Source organism: Neovison vison, chromosome 2, assembly GCF_020171115.1.
Source record: "Neovison vison isolate M4711 chromosome 2, ASM_NN_V1, whole genome shotgun sequence".
Taxonomy (NCBI): domain Eukaryota; kingdom Metazoa; phylum Chordata; class Mammalia; order Carnivora; family Mustelidae; genus Neogale; species Neogale vison.
This window is the reverse complement of record NC_058092.1, coordinates 42,810,210-42,826,995: the sequence shown is the minus strand read 5'-3', so window position 1 is coordinate 42,826,995 and position 16,786 is coordinate 42,810,210. Positions and strand designations below refer to the sequence as shown.

General features: G+C 42.1%; 1 protein-coding gene across 1 annotated transcript in view; it reads right to left on the bottom strand.

Moving 5' to 3' along the window:
- SCP2 (sterol carrier protein 2) overlaps positions 1-13,395 on the bottom strand; it is a 109,861-nt gene extending 96,466 nt beyond the window's left edge. Inside the window, exons 1-5 of the mRNA XM_044238257.1 lie at positions 13,237-13,395; positions 5,081-5,138; positions 4,378-4,449; positions 3,588-3,719; positions 833-897 (exon numbers count right to left, since the gene is read on the bottom strand). Coding sequence (XP_044094192.1) covers positions 833-897; positions 3,588-3,719; positions 4,378-4,449; positions 5,081-5,138; positions 13,237-13,305 — 396 coding nt within the window. The 5' untranslated portion in view covers positions 13,306-13,395. The remainder of the gene's footprint in view (positions 1-832; positions 898-3,587; positions 3,720-4,377; positions 4,450-5,080; positions 5,139-13,236) is intronic.
- Positions 13,396-16,786: the final 3,391 nt, after the last annotated feature.

Genomic DNA, 16,786 nt, shown 5'->3' with positions numbered 1-16,786 from the left:
TGAATTTTGAGTACTTTCCTCTTCATTCTAGGGGCAATCAAAATTGAATCTCACAGCTTTCTGATGAAAGGCATTCAAGGCAAAAGCAGCTTCAAATACTAATCTTAATTCTCCGGCATTCACCTGCAATTCCTCTTCTCTCTCTCTTTTTTTTTTTTTTTTTTTTTTAGATTTTTTATTTATTTGACAGAGAGAGATCACAAGCAGGCAGAGAGAGAGAGAGAGAGAAGGAAGCAGGCTCCCGGGTGAGCAGAGAGCCCAATGCGGGGCTCGATCCCAGGACCCTGGGATCATGACCTGAGCCGAAGGCAGCGGCTTAACCCACTGAGCCACCCAGGCGCCCCTCCTCTTCTCTCTTTAACACTTTAGTGCCTTTAGGATTTTTGCTTATACTCTATACAAATATTTTAGCTGTCATCAGTAGGAGAACTGGTTCAAATAACCTGGCTTCCCACTACCAGAATTAAAAGTCCCATACTTTAGTAATCCTCTTGAATTTGTTAAATGGAATTAATTTAATGACTCTCAAATTAAATAGGGAGGTCACCTCAAATTTAATTATTTGACCTCTCTGAATATTAGTTTCATCACTGACAACGCAAAGAAACTAAACCAAATCATCTCTGTGATTCTTTACTGTTCTAACATACCAGAATTTATGCATACATATGCAATGTCACTTTTCAGATTGTGAATTATATCAGCTCATTTAATAATTATGCCAAGTTATGCTTTGTGTTGCTTATTAACAGGCTCTATTCAAAGTAGTCAAATGGGCAAAGTTTTCTCACAGTATTATAAAAACTCCAGAATAATAGTATATAAGACTCACACTTGTTACAATGGATCCCTTCTCCATCTTCTCAAACCCAAGAGCCAAGACACAATCTGCCATACCTTGAAAGAAGATATAATTATGAAAAATTAAATTTTCAGACACCTAACAAAATAGCATTAAATACTTTAAGTAATATATATAAAATGGAAAAAGATGCTATAATGCTACAAAATGTTTAATAAGTGAAAAATTAGGGGAAATTCTTACATGACTCTATTTCTTTAAAGATTTTATTTATTCACTTGAGAGAAGGAGAGAGAGAGAGAGAGAGCACAAGCCATGTGGAGGGGCAGCAGGAGAGGGAGAAGCAGACACGCCACCTAGCAGGGAGCCTGGCGTGGGCTTAATCCCAGAGTCCTGAGTGGAAGGCACATGCCTAACTGACTGAGCCACCCAGTCAGTTATCTACATGATCCTACATTATCTACATGATCCTAGATAAGAAGAAAAATTAGGAAAGTATTGAATTCTTCTTTTGATTCCCAATATGCTAATAAAACTTTTTAGTAATATGGAAATATGGTTCAGTGAAAAACAAATATAAACAGCTAATTTTGAATTCTAAAAAACTAAATAAATTTTTTTAAAAAGGATCCTAAACAAAAGCTTAACAGAATTTTTTTAAAAATCTTAATAGAATTATTTCTGGAGGGAGGAGATGCCTAAAAAATGATGTTAAATGATGTTAACAAATGATGTCAACTGAACATCAAAACAGGAATTACTAATTTTTTTCTTTAAGAAAGGAAAAGAAAGGGGTGCCTGAGTAGCTCAATCAGTAAAGAACCTGACTCTTGATCTCAGCTCAGGTCTTGATCTCAGGGCTGTGAGTTCAAGCCCCACCTTCTTCTCCATGTTGGGCATGGAGCCCACTGAAAGAAAGAGGGGAAGGGAGAAGAGATGAGGGCAGGGAAGAAGAAGGGAGGAGAAGGAAAAGAAAGAAAAATAACAAAGTGAGAAGGGCAGAAGACACCAGCATTATCAAACAACAGGACATTATAAAGTTCCAACAATTAAAACACTGAGCAGTCCGGCAGTGAGCCTGCTTCCCCCTCTCTCTGCCTGCCTCTCTAGCTACTTGTGATCTCTCTCTCTCTCTCTCTGTCAAATAAATAAATAAAATCTTAAAAAAAAAAAAAAAACACTGAGCAGTAGAGTAATGATCAACAATCAATCAGGAGAACAGAATACAGGGCCTTAAAAAAAAACCCTGGAATATTTGGAAATACAGAATATGCTACCTACTCAAGAGAACTGAAAAACATACGGCCACAGAAAATCTACATAAATATTTATGGTAGCATTATTCATAATAGCCAAAAAAGTAGAAATAATCCAATGCCCATTGATAATTCTTTAAACAAAATATGATCTATCCATACAACTGAATATTATTTGACCATAAAAAAGAAAGAAATGGTGATACATGCTACAACATGAACAGTGAAAATATTATGTTAAGTGAGAGGAGCCATAAAAGGCCATATATAATATGATTCTATTCACTTAATGTTTAGAATAGGTAAATCCTGGGACAGAAGGTTAGTAGTTACCAGGGGCTTAGGAGAGGGGAAAATGGGGAGTGACCCATTTAATAGGTTTAAGGTTTCTTTATGTGGTGATAAAAATGTTCTAAAACTAGATAGTGGAAGGGCGCCTGGGTGGCTCATTAGGTTTAGCATCTGCCTTCAGCTCAGGTCATGATCCCAGGGTCCTGGGATTGAGCCCCACATCAGGCTCCCTGCTCAGTAGGGAGTCTGCTTCTAACTCCTCCTCTGCTGCTCCACCTGCTTGTGCTCCCTCATTCTCTCTGTCAAATAAATGACAAAATCTTTAAAAAGTAATAATAAAAAGGGACACCTGGGTGGCTCAGTCAGTTAAACCGCTGCCTTCGTCTTAGGTCATGATCCCAGGGTCCTGGGATCGAGTCCCACATTGGGCTCCTTGCTCGGGAGGGAGCCTGCCTCTCTCTCTGCCTCTGCCTGCCACTCTGCCTGCTTGTGCACACTCTCTCTCTCTCTCTCACACAAATAAATAAATAAAATTTTTTAAAAAAATAACAATAAAATAAAATTAGATAGTAGTGACAGTTCATAAAATCTGCAAATCTACTAAAAAAGACTGAATCATATAGTTTCAAAAGGTGAATATTGGGGCGCCTGGGTGGCTCAGTGGGTTAAAGCCTCTGCCTTCGGCTCGGGTCATGATCCCAGGGTCCTGGGATCAAGCCCCACATCGGGCTCTCTGCTCAGCGGGGAGCCTGCTTCCCTCTCTCTCTCTTTCTCTGCCTGCCTCTCTGCCTACTTGTGATCTCTGTCTTTCAAATGAATAAATAAAATCTTTTTTAAAAAAAGGTGAATGTTATGGTGCATAAATGAGATCTCAATAAAGTTATTTTTTAAAAAGATATACAGTACAGGGGCGCCTGGGTGGCTCAATGGGTTAAGCCTCTGCCTTCGGCTCGGGTCATGATCTCAGTCCTGGGGTGGAGCCCTGCATCAGGCTCTGCTCAGCAGAGAGCCTGCTTCCTCCTCTCTCTCTCTCTCTCTCTCCCTCTGTGTCTGCTCTTTGCCTACTTGTGATCTCAATCTCTCTGTCAAGTAAACAAATAAAATCTTAAAAAAAATTTTTTTTAAAAAGATATACAGTACAAAGCAAACCCTCTGATGGTCATGTGGAGAACTGATAAATGAGAGGGGCAATAACCCCGTATGTGTTTCAGTCCACTCGAGAAATAAGCGATCCTCACCACCCTGAATCAGCTGTCGGGCCATAAACAAAGCAGTAGAACCAGTTGCACAGTTATTGTTGACATTTATTATAGGAATTCCAGTCAGTCCCAAACTGTGATAGATAGACCTCTGCCCGCAGGTAGAGTCACCTGTATAGAAAAAGAAACAAAACTGTAAAATCTGCAACATGGGAATTTATGAAACTGTTATGCAACATGACCCCCCAGTACAGGGTTATTTTCCTTCAGTATTGTGCCCTTGTGCATTTAATACAGGCACAGCAATAAACCACTGACATCTTATTCAGAAACAGTTTTTGCATTAAGCATTATTTATACTCCATATAGGAAAAAATCCTCAAAACATGTATATGTGTACTTTCTTTACCTGTCACAGATGTAGGAAAGTAGAGAAATAACCAAGTAGTAGCAAACAATTCAATCTGGCTAGGACTACATGATAAAGGAAGCCATGTTTCATTTCTACTTCAGATATAAATCTTTAAAACTACATCAATGGATTAAAAGGCTATGATTTTTTTCTTCATAGAAAGGCTCTATAGGGGCACCTGGGTGGCTCAGTGGGTTAAAGCCTCTGCCTTCGGCTCGGGTCATGATCCCAGGGTCCTGGGATCGAGGCCCACATTGGGCTCTCTGCTCAGCGGGGAGCCTGCTTCCCTCTCTCTCTCTTTCTCTGCCTGCCTCTCTGCCTACTTGTGATCTCTGTCTATCAAATAAATAAATAAAATATTTTTTTAAAAATAATATATATATATATATAAAATAAAATATATAGTTTATTACATACCATAAACGTAGCCAATACATGCCTGTTCCACTAATGAATAAGGGATCTGAGCATCAGCTAAAGCCTTCTGGGCTATAAAAACAAAAGAGTTTTATCAGACAGTGCATTGAGTATTTGCTTTAGGTAGGTCAAATTAAGTTTAGAGTTTTCCCAGAGTAGATTGACCTTTAAATAGTCTGTGTCCAAATCATAGGACAAATCCTTCATCAAGTCATCTTAGATCTCTCCATTCAGAAGTAACCTTTTCTCCCTCTAAGCTACTACTTTTCACATCTCCTTTTTGATACTTAACATTTTCTGTCCTAACTGTGTTTCTAACTATAAATATATTAAATCCCGAAGTCTTAAAGCTCCTTAACCTCAAGATCCTTACTCATCTCTGTGGCTCCACAGCACATCTAAAAGATAAAATTGGAAAGAATATCATTATTGTGGGGGAGAGGGGGAGACTCTCACAGAGCCCTTTGGTGTCCCAGCAAACAGCTGGACAGTACATAAAATTATAGGCCACTGTTTGCCCTGGCTGCTTAGCTAAGAATGCCCAAGCTCTTTTTTCTTTGTCCTTTCTAATGAGTCACTAGGCAATTGTCTGCATAGGTTCTTCTCCCTTGACCCAGGCTTCTTTTTATGGTTGCAAGGCTCCACAATCAAGACAGATGATACAGTAACTCCAATGTCCAAAGATCTAAATTTCCTCTATTACCTGCTTCTTTTGCCAAGTCAGGGTAGTCTCTTGAATTCTCAAGTCCAGGCTTCAAGAACTAGAAATATAGAAGGAGATAAATAAATAGAAGCAAATATAGTTAGATTTTTCTCACAACAGAGGACTGCAAAAATTAATTTACCAATTAATTTAAAAAAAAAACATACTGAGCACCTATATACAGGCCTTGCCCTTGGGGAGCTTCTAGTCCAGTGGAAAACGGGCAATTATACTATAGTGCCCTTAAGTACTGAATAATATGGGGGAGAAAACTACCTAGCCTCAGAAGGAGGACTAGAAAGGCTTCCCAGATGAACTAACATTCAAATTAATCTTTAAGAATGAGTAGGAGTGGGGTGCCTGGGTGGCTCAGTGGGTTGAGCCTCTCTCTGCCTTCGGCTCAGGTCATGATCCCAGGGTCCTTCGATGGAGCCCCACATCGGGCTCTCTGCTCAGCAGGGAGCCTGCTTCCCCTCCTCTCTCTCTCTGCCTGCCTCTCTGCCTACTTGTGATCTCTCTCTCTTCAAATAACTAAATATCCTCAGGAGCCGAGGTGGCTCAGTTGTTAAGCAGCTGCTTTCAGCTCAGGTCATGATCCTGGAGTCCTGGCATCAAGTCCTGTGTTGGGCTCCCTGCTCAGCGGGGAGTCTGCTTCTCCCTCTGACCCTCACCCCATTGCGCACTCTCTCCCTCTTAAATAAGTAAACAAAATCTTAAAACAACAACAACAACAACAACAACTAAACATTCTCTTAACATATGATCCAGCCACTGTGCTCCTTGGGATTTATGCAAATGAGTTGAAAACTTATGCCCAGACAAAAACCTACACAGGGATATTTATAATAATTTTTTTAAAGATTTTATTTATTTATTTATTTGACAGAGAGACAGCAAGAGAGGGAACACAAGCAGGAAGGGTGGGAGAGGGAGAAGCAGGCCTCCTGCTGAGCAGGGAGCCCAATGCAGGACTTGATCCCAGGACCCCGGGATCACGATCTGAGCTGAAGGCAGATGCCCAATGACTGAGCCACCCAGGCACCCTTAGTAATTTTTAAATAACTGCCAAAACTTGTAAGTAACCAAAATGTCTTTAATAGGTGAATAAATAAACTGTGGTAATACAAACAATGGAATATTACTCAGCACCAAAAAGATATGAGCTGTTAAGCCATGAAAAGACATAGAGGAATTTTAAATTCATGTTACTAAGTGAAGAAGCTAATCTGAAAAGCCTATAGATTACTGTATGATTCCAACTATATGACATTCTGGAAAAGGCAAAACTATGGAGACAGTAAAAAGATCAGTGGTTGTCAAGGGTTGAGGGAAGGGAGGGACGAACAGGCAGAGCACAGAGGATTTTTAGGGTAGTGAAACTATTCCATATGATACTACAGTGGATACATGGCATTATGCATTTGTCCAAACCTAAAATATACAACACCAAGAGGGAACCCTAATGTGAACTATGGACTTTGAGTGATAATGATATGTCAGTGTAGTTTCACTGATTTTAACAAATGCCCCATTATGGTCCAGATTACTGAGTGAGTGAGGCTGGGCATGCATGGAGGCAGGGAGCACATGGGAACTCTTATTTTCTGTTCAATTTTGCTATAAACCTAAAGCTGCTTTGAAAAATAAAGACCTACTTTTTAAGGGAAACAGAGACTGGGGGGTGCCTGGATGGCTTGGTGAGCTGAGCATCTGCCTTCCACTCAGGTCATGATCCCAAGGTCCTGGGATTGAGCCCCCAATCAGGCTCCCAGCTCAAGGAGGAGTCTGTTTCTCCCTCTGCCCCTCCCCCACCACTCATGCACTCTTTCCTGCTCTCTCTCAAATAAATAAAATCTTTTAAAAGAGAGAGAAATTGGGATGAAAAGACCTGCATCTTTTTTTTCTTTTTGCTTATTTTTTTTCTTCTTTCTTTTTTTATTAACATATAATGTATTAGGGGCGCCTGGGTGGCTCAATGGGTTGAGGCCTCTGCCTTCGGCTCGGGTCATGGTCCTAGGGTCCTGGGATCGAGCCCCGCATCGGGTTCTCTGCTTGGTGGGAGGCCTGCTTCCTCCTCTCTCTCTGCCTATCTCCTCTGCCTACTTGTAATCTCCATCTGTAAAATAAATAAATAAAATCTTTAAAAAAAACCATATAATGTATTATTTATTTCAGGAGTACAGGTTTGTGATTCATCAGTCTTTTTTTTTTTTTAAGATTTTATTTATTTATTTGTCAGAGAGAGAGAGCACAAGCAGGCAGGGTGGCAGGCAGAGGCAGAGTGAGAGAGAGAGAAGCAGGGTCCCCGCTGAGCAAGGAGCCCAATGTGGGACTTGATCCCAGGACCCTGGGATCATGACCTAAGCCAAAGGCAGTGGCTTAACTGGCTGAGTCACCCAGGCATCCTGTGATTCATCAGTCCTACACAAGTCACAGCACTCACTATAGCACGTACCCTCCCCAATGTCCCTAACCCAGCCACCCTATAGCTCTCTGCCACCCCCGCCCCAGCAACCTTCAGTTTGTTTCCTGAGTTTAAGAGTGTCTTAACGTTTGTCTCCCTCTCTGGCTTCATCTTGTTTCATTTTTCCCTCCCTTCTCCTAAGATCATGTTTTGTTTCTCAGATTTCTCACATCAGTGAGCTCATATGATAACTGTCTTTCTCTGATTGACTTATTTCACTTAGCATAATACCCTCTAGTTTCATCCATCATTAATAATTGCAAATGGCAAGATTTCAGGTTTTTTGATGGCTTTATAATGTTCCATTGTGTATATACATACACTTCTTTATCCATTCATTCTGTTGATGGATATCCTGGCTCTTTCCATAGTTTAGCTATTGTGGACACTGCTGCTATAAGCATTGGGGTGCACGTGCCCCTTCAGATCACTACATTTGTATCTTTAGGGTAAATACCCAGTAGTACAATTGCTGGGTCATAGGGTAGCTCTATTTTCAACTTTTTGAGGAACCTCCAATGCTGTTTTCCAGAGTGGCTGCACCAGCTTGCATTCCCACCAACATTTTAGATCATTCTAGATGTAATGTGGAGAATGAAGGAAGGAAAAGGCTGCAGGCAGCGAGGCCAAATGATTCTGGAACAGTCCAAGTGAGAGTTGACTAAGATAGTAGCAGAAAGGATAGAAAAAGCAGACAGACTTAAAAACATAAAGGAAGGGGAGCCTGGGTGGCTCAGTCAGTTGGGTATCTGCCTTCAGCTTAGGTCATGATCCCAGGCTCCTGGGATCACATCTGGCGCCCTGCTCAGTGGAGAGCCTGCTTCTCCCTCTGCCCACTGCTAGTTTTCTCTTTCTCACTATCTCAAATAAATAAATAAAATCTTCTTTAAAAAAAAGAAAGAGAGAGAGAGAAAGAAAGAAAGAAAAAATGAAATGAAAAAAGAAAAGAAGCAAAACGTAAAGGAAGTAAAATCCAAGCTGGGTGACTGATTAGATAAAGTACACTTGTTGGAATGGTCAGTGGAGGTGCTAACAAAAAATGGCTTTCAAAAGATTTTGACTGTAAACCACCGTAAGATATATTATCACAAAACCCAGTAGACACACACATACATACATAATTGTAATTTCCCTTTAAAACATTCGGTCACCTCTGTATAAATCGAAATTTAGTTGAAGTCACACCTAGGTGGCTCAGTGGGTTAAGCCTCTGCCTTTGGCTCAGGTCCTGGGATTGAGCCATGCATTGGGCTCCCCTGAGCAGGGAGCCTGCTTCCCCCACTCTCTCTGCCTGCCACTCTGCCTACCTGTGATCTCTATCCATCAAACAAATAAATAAAATCTTTAAAAAAATAATTGAGTTGAGTTTACACTGCACTTTTCCCTTCCCCAATAATACTGATTAAAATCTGTCCTAATGCTTTATCCAGTGTATGCCTTTCCTTATCTTTGATATCACCACTCACACGAAAAAAACTTAACTTTGCCCCTACTGCAGAAACTCCTCCAAGCACTATGTCTCAATCGCAATCTTCACTCCATCCCCACAGTAGTTACTATCTTTACTCCTACTGTAACCACTTTCTGTAATATTTCATAATTTTATCATCCAAGTGTGTATCTATAGACATTAAAGTTTAGTCTTGCCCGTTTATCAAAATTTTATGGTTTGGGATGCCTGGGTGGCTCAGTTGGTTAGGCGGCTGCCTTTGGCTCAGGTCATGATCCCAGGGCCCTGGGATCAGAGCCCCACATCAGTCTCCTTGCTCAGCTGGGAGCCTGTTTCTCTCTCTCCCTCTGCCTGCTGCTCCCCCTGCTTATGCTCTCTCTCTTTCTCTCTGTCAAATAAAAAAAAAAATCTTTAAAAAAATTGTATGGGTCTTTTAATTCTTTGTTAACCTACAGGTCCTCCTCCACTACTTTCTTTTCCTCTCAATGTATCTGTTTAAGAACCTAGAACATTTGACCTAGAGTTTCCCCAAGTAAGTGTTGCTTTAGCAAACTTGTTTCCATTTTGTGTGTATGTGTGTGTGTGCGGTTGTCATGTAAAATGTATTTCTTCTGTGGGTCATGAAATTATCACACATAAAATTATTAGAAAAATTAAGTGCTTAATTATTTGGCCCTAACTACAAGGGAACCAGGATAACTTAGAGCAATTTGAAGAAATAGAAATAAGAAAATATAGGACTTGGACTGCGCTATAGACTGAATGTCTGAGTCCTCCTAAAATTCATATATTGATATCTAATCCCCAATATGACTGAATGATTGAGGTGGGCCTTTGGGTGGTCATAATGATGGAGACTTTACAAATGGTATTAATATGCTTATAAAAGAGATGCCAGAGAGTTCCCTCACCCCTTCTGCCATATGAGGACACAGCAAGAACACAGCTATCTATGAACCAGAAAGCAAGATCTCAAAAGACAATGAATCTGGCTCAGTGGGTTGAACCTCTGCTTTCGGCTCGGGTCATGATCTCAGGGTCCTGGGATGGAGGCCCACGTTGGGCTCTCTGCTCAGCAGGGAGCCTGCTTCCCACTCTCTCTGCCTGCCTCTCTGCCTACTTGTGATCTCTCTCTCTGTGTCAGATAAATACATAAAATCTTAAAAAAAAAAAAAAGCAATGAATCTTCCAGTGCCTTAATCTCTTGATCTCAGACTTCCCAGCCTCCAGAATTGTGAGAAATAAATATTTGCTTTTTAAGTTACCCCACTCTGTTTTTATTGCTGTTATTTTGCAACCGAAACAGATCAAGTCAGATCAGTTCTTGAAATAGGTAGAACATAAAACTATGAACAAAGGGCAAATCAGAAGGTAGGCAGCATAAGCAAAGGGACTTGGCCTGCTGTCAGCCTGATGGTAGTGATGATTTAGTTGTATTAAAACCTGTTGACATCCACCAAAGAAATATTAACTCACTTCCTTAAATCTTAACTTACTTCATTAAAGGAACTTCAAGTTGTATCAGGAACTCAGCTATTCAAATTAAGAACCATAACACAGGAATCTGACCATTACAGATTTACCAACAGAGCTTAAAGTATTATCTAGTAAGTTTTTCCCTCCTCATCAAATCCTGCCCCAAGTTCCAAAATATCTAACCTAGAAGAAACTGGCCCAATAAGTACATTAATAAAGCTGTTCTTCACAGTCCCAATCTCTTCCCTCAATACTGTAACTCATACCGCCTCCACCTCCTAACTTAGAAAAAGAAACAAATTACTTCCCAAAGGGTTATAAAGTTCTATGCTTTCCTACACAGCCAATATAATCACATATTCAACAGCCAATGGAGGATCTGATTGCATTAAGGTCATACTTAAAAAGCTTTTACTGTCCACCTCTATTAGAAGTGCCCCCTCCTGGGGCACCTAGGTGGCTCAATGGGTTAAAGCCTCTGCTTTCGTCTCAGGTCATGATCTCAGGGTCCTGGGATTGAGCCCCACATCGAGCCCCACATTGGGCTCTCTGCTCAGCAGGGAGCCTGCTTCCTCCTCTCTCTCTCTCTCTGCCTGCCTCTCTGCCTACTCATAATCTCTATCTGTCAAATAAATAAATAAAGTCTTTAAAAAAAAAAAAGTCCTCCCTCCCATGAAACAATAGGGTGAACTCCAAGTACCTGCTCTATTATGATTAACTGACTTTTCTAATCAAATGTTTTGATCAAATTATGTACTCTCACTCCATTTGGTAAGATAATAAAAATTTTAAGGCTGTTGTCTCGGGAAGAGAACTTCCCCCTGGAAACTCTTTTTCCTAAAGTATATCCATTTAGTACCTTCCAACTAACCTTCATTAGGATCTTATTTTCAGGCACCAGGCATTTTCAAGGTGTTACAGATACAGCAATGAATTGGACATGGTACTCACCCTGGGAGGCGCTTACATTCTAAGGAAGAATATGAACATATAAACAGAGAACTTCAGTATAACATAAGTATGGGTTTCCCCTGCTGTCAAAAATACTGTGTTCTGGGCACATGAGTGGCTCAGATGGTTAAGCGACTGCCTTCAGCTCAGGTCATGATCTTGGAGTCAGGGATCGAGTCCAGCTTCGAGCTCCCAGCTCCATGGGGAGGCTGCTTCTCCCTTTGACCTTCTCAGCTCTCATGCTCTCTCTCACTAAATAAATAAAATCTTTTAAAAAAATATTGCATCCCTATGAAAACTTTCATAAACTGAAAGGGCATAAGGTGAAGAAGAAATTGCCATTAACTTATATGGAAATTTTTTGAGTGTTCTTGGACCCAAACCATAACCCCTTCGGCTTTTCTGATACCTTAGGCCACATCTTGATAACGAATGCACAAAATAAATCAAGATAAAGCACAGATGCTCACAAGCACAGTTCAAAGCTATGGCAGTTTAATGATGAGACGCTGAGTATATTTTCAGGGAAGGAGCTGGGCAGTCACACTCTGACTGCTGATTGCTGCTTGGGGTGCTCACCGCCTCTGTTAATAGCAACTCCCTGCAGAACAAATGCTGGATGTTATTTTCACTTTTTGCCTTTTTTCTTTTTTTTAAGATTTTATTTATTTATTGGACAGAGAGAGATCACAAGTAGGCAGACAGGCAGGCAGAGAGAGATGGGGGAGGAAGCAGATTCCCTCACCCACTCAGCAGAGAGCCCAATGTGGGGCTCGATCCCAGGACCCTGAGATCATGACCTGAGCCAAAGGCAGAGGCCTGAGCCACCCAGGCACCCCACTTTTTGACTTTTTCTAAAAGCAAAAATCCTCTTTGAATTTCAGTTAACAAAAATAGATAGTAACATAAGTCTTTTGTCAAAGTGAAGTGGTATAACTTGAACTTTCCAAAAGTGGGGGATATCTGGAATGAAGCAAAGGTAAGTAGTGGGCTCTGCGGGAAAATCAAGAGGATCAAGAGACTTCTTGGAGATGAACTGGTCTTTTAAAAACAAAAAGAAAAAAAAACTGCAAAGAAGTCAAGTACAAGTAGTGAGAACAAGAGGAGAGGCATAAAACTGTGGGGTGAAAATGACAGCAGTTCGGCATTACCAGAACGTAGGAGTGCTGAGGGTGACAAGAAATGAGAGCGGAGGACCCTGGCTTCCTAAGAACCACGCAGAGTACCACATGAGGAACAGAAAGGAGGTCAGAGGATCCAGAAAACAAGCCACTCGTGCTGAGACACTTAACATCACTAATGTTTCTCCTCCTCATCCTCGCTTCTAACTGTAAAGGGATCCTACAGGAGAGTATTCCTGGGTGTGCAGAGCGAGGACAGTCCCCAACTGCTTTCCTTTCCGTGGCAAGAAGGATGTTGCCTCATCAAAGGTCCAAATACCTTGGGATTCCACTCAAAATCAAAGGAAGTGTGGACTCTGTTGGGGCGTCCGTCACCAACTCTGACCCAAGGAGAAAAGAGAAGGAGGAACGGGAAAGAAATGACCGCAGGAATAACCCCTCGACGAGACCACACTTCAAAGACAACCCTAAATGACAACCCCCTCCGAGTCGCCAACGTCGAAGAAGCCGTGGCTGAGCAGTGGGATGCCCGGGACCCCCTCCCCGTAGAAGGACAAACCACTGGACGGCGCCTGGCCTTGACCTGGGCCCCCGTTTCCCGTCACCTCGAGGCTCCCCTACATCTCGGCCTCTCCCGGACAGAGCCGAACAGGGAGCCGGCCTGCGGGCTCCGCGGCTCCGCGGCTCCGTTTACCTTGGTCATCCCAACCCCCACCACGAACACCATGCGCTGGGGCAAATTCTTTGAGGCGACCGGAAGCATAACGCTGGTCGTGCAGGGCGGCCCCGGGTGCAGAAAGTCCTGAAGCAGCTGACCGAAGCGCGCACAGTCTGAAACAGCGGCGGCGCCGGCGGTCTCTCAGAGCCAGGGGCGGGGCAGGAGGCGAGGAGGGGGCGTGGCAGGAGGCGGGGAGGGGCGGGGCACGCAAAGAGAGGAGGATGGAGGAGAGACTGAGACAGAATGCGAGAGAAAAAGGAACGGCGCTTGCGCGTGCGCAGAGACACCGGCAGGGCGCGTTCTTTGGGGGCGGTTAGGGGGCGGGTGTTGAGTTCTTGTTTGTCCGCGAAGTTCTGGTTCCTGGCTCACGAGCGAGTCGGAGAGGAAGTCCACATCAAACATCGGAAAAAAAGTTTTATAACCTAGTACAGCCATTCAGGTTTAAGTCCTCTATGATGAGAGGGAGTGTGGTCTGCTCTAGGGCCTAATGAGAGCAGGGGTTGGCCGGAAACTAGATGCACAAAACTGTACCCTGAGAAAAATTCGTGGAGTGTTGTAATTGTTCTGTATCCTGTTAGTGTTGGCAAGAGTCAGCCCTAGAGCTGTACACCAAAAGCGTGGGGAGTATTTTACTCTATGTCTAAAACAACCAAAATTGACTTAATAACCATGTGGCCGCCTTTTTTAATCCCTGAAACTCACTCTTGTTTCGCTCCAGCAAATTATGCACAGAAACTGAGATATGTCTTTGCCAATAGCTTGTGTAGCACAGGTTCCCTGTAGGGATTCTAATTTATAGATAATACTTCACAAGCCTGTAGCATACAGGTTAATGCCTCTCTCTCTCTCTCTTTTTTTTTTAAGATTTTATTTATTTATTTGACAGAGAGAGATCACAAACAGGCAGACAGGCAGGCAGAGAGAGGGAGAGGAGAAAGCAGGCTCCCTGCAGAGCAGAGAGCCCGATGTGGGACTCAATCCTAGGACCCCGAGATCATGACCCAAGCCGAAGGCAGCGGCTTAACCCACTGAGCCACCGAGGCGCCCCAGGTTAATGTCTCTTAATAAGCTAATAAATAACATACTCCAGGGGTGCCGAGGAGGCTCCCAGGGTTAGGGGTCTGCCTGGTTAGGCCTCTGCCTTCTGCTTGAGTCCTGATCCCAGGATCCTGGGACTGAGGCCCCGCATGGGGCTCTCAACTCTGTGGGGAGCCTGCTTCTCCTGCGCTCTCTGACAGCCTCTCTCCCTGCTTGTGCTTTCCTCCTCCCCTCAAATAAATAATCTTAAAAAAAAAAAAAAAAAGAAATAACATACTCCAAACCAAAGATTAATTACATTATAGCTCCAGGCAAAAAGGAGATGAAATAAAGTCCAAGTTTAGTTGTGATGTGCTGTCTACCAGTTGGTCCTCTGTGAATCAGTCCTTCCAACTAAGCTGGGAATTAGCTGCCAGTTTAGGTTCCTTGCTGCTGAGGCACACAGCTACGTGGCACTGTGTTGACCACTGCCTAGAAAGACTAGCCTTACCAAGGCAGGGAAAGATGTCTTTCTCTTCCTCAGACGGTTGTGCCTTTAACACCGCTGAGGCCCAAGAGAGTAGTTGGCCACCACGGGAACAAGTGTATCAAGATCAAGATCTTAGATATCTGTTCAGATCAGCAAAGAGTAACCTTGCCCAGACTGAACATTCTAGTAAGTCCTCATAAATTCTTGGTATTTAAAGTTTAAATGTCCATTATGTCATAGTTGCTTCTCCGTATGTTCCTATCTATAAGCACTCAGTAGCACAACACTTTTGTTACTCTCAATCTCATATGGCCTCCCAAATTCACTCTTAAATCAAACCAAGTGCATTTAAGTCATAAACAAGTGGATTTGAAATCTTAACAAACCAATACACAGCTTCCATATGTTGTTTTGTGAGGATGAAATGATACCAATACATGAATACTGTTTTTCTGAAAATAAATAAATTGGAAAAAAATAAAAAATAAAAAAATAAAACCTTTAGCATTTAGTAGAAGGAATATATATATATATATATATATATATATACATGTAAGATGATTTTTATTTGCTGATTTTGGATTTACAAATTTGCCTACTCACAAAAATTTGCTTATAACCCCAAAATCAATACTTAAAGAGCTGTTGTGGTGGAAAAAAAAAAGAAAAGAAAAGAAAGAAAGAGAAAAAGAAAAAGAAAAATTGAGTTGCCCCAGGCATCTGTTCCCAGCTGAGGTGGAACAATACCAAGCCCCATCTGCCTTCTTGTTTGAACTCCCATGCTGCAAATGAGTGTCTGTCTCGTGATCTATTTAGTGCCACGTTTTTCATGTTTTTGTGCTTGTTTGTGCTTTTGCTGTTCAAAATGGCACAAAGCATAGTGCCTGAAGTGCTATCTAGAGTTCCTAAGTGCAAGAAGGGCATGATAGGGGCCAATACTCTGATCTCTGCTGGCATCCCCTGTGGCAGGCACCCCCCAGGAAGAAGGGAAGCTTGGGAGGGGAGACCAGGTTGTCTGTCACCCAGGTCCTCCAGCTGCATTGCCTTGCAGAAGACGGTCACTTGCATCAAGCTCACCTGCACTCCCACTCTCATCCGAGTTGGATCCAAAATTGCATCAGACCGGTTACTTTATCAGTGTTAATCTTCCGCAGAGGCTAGGACTGGAGGGGTAATAGCAGTGACAGAAGTTAAGTAAGCTCACAAAGGCTCTACGGTATTTGATGGGGCCCAGAATGGTGTGTCTCAATGATCCAAAGGCATTTAAGACTAGTTTCAGATTAGCAGAAACTTTGATACTGCAGCCAAATTTATTGATGCAGGTGCTGCAACAGTGGAGCGTCTGTTTCTGGTGCTGGTATTCTTTGGCAGCCTAGTCATCGGTTATGCCAGAAAACTTTGACTGAAGTAGCAGCTGTTGTCACATGCTATCCTGGAATTTGCCTTGTCTGAAGCTATGGGTCTCTTTTGTTTGATGGTTGCTTTCTTGATTTTGTTTGCCATGTAACAAATTATTGCTTGAAATGTTGGCATTCATATTAATTACAGATGTAATTCTGTATATCTTACTGTGACGCTGAAAACTGTAGTATTGGTGTCATGGAAATAGATGTTATTTTGAAAGTCATTTCATTAAAGATGAAACTTTAATTTTTGCTGTGATTTGTACTTACCTAAATTTAGATCGTCGCAAAGAAGAATATGCATTCAGACAGATGCTGTATAAGTCAGAGGAAATTACAGTTGTTGCCCCATGAAGAAAAAGAGCCAGGTTTTTTTTAATATTTATTTATTTGACACAGAGAGAGAGATCACAAGTATGTGGGGGTGGGGGGGCAGCTCCCTGCCGAGTGGAGAGGCCCATGTGGGGCTTGAAAAGAGCCAGTTTTTATGAGAATTCTTTTATACAATATTCTGCACCTTGTAATTTATAGTCTTTGGGTTATTCATATAGAAGAGAAATGAGTGTTTTCAGCTTCTATGAAATATGATTAATTAAACCAAGATAGTTAATTGCTA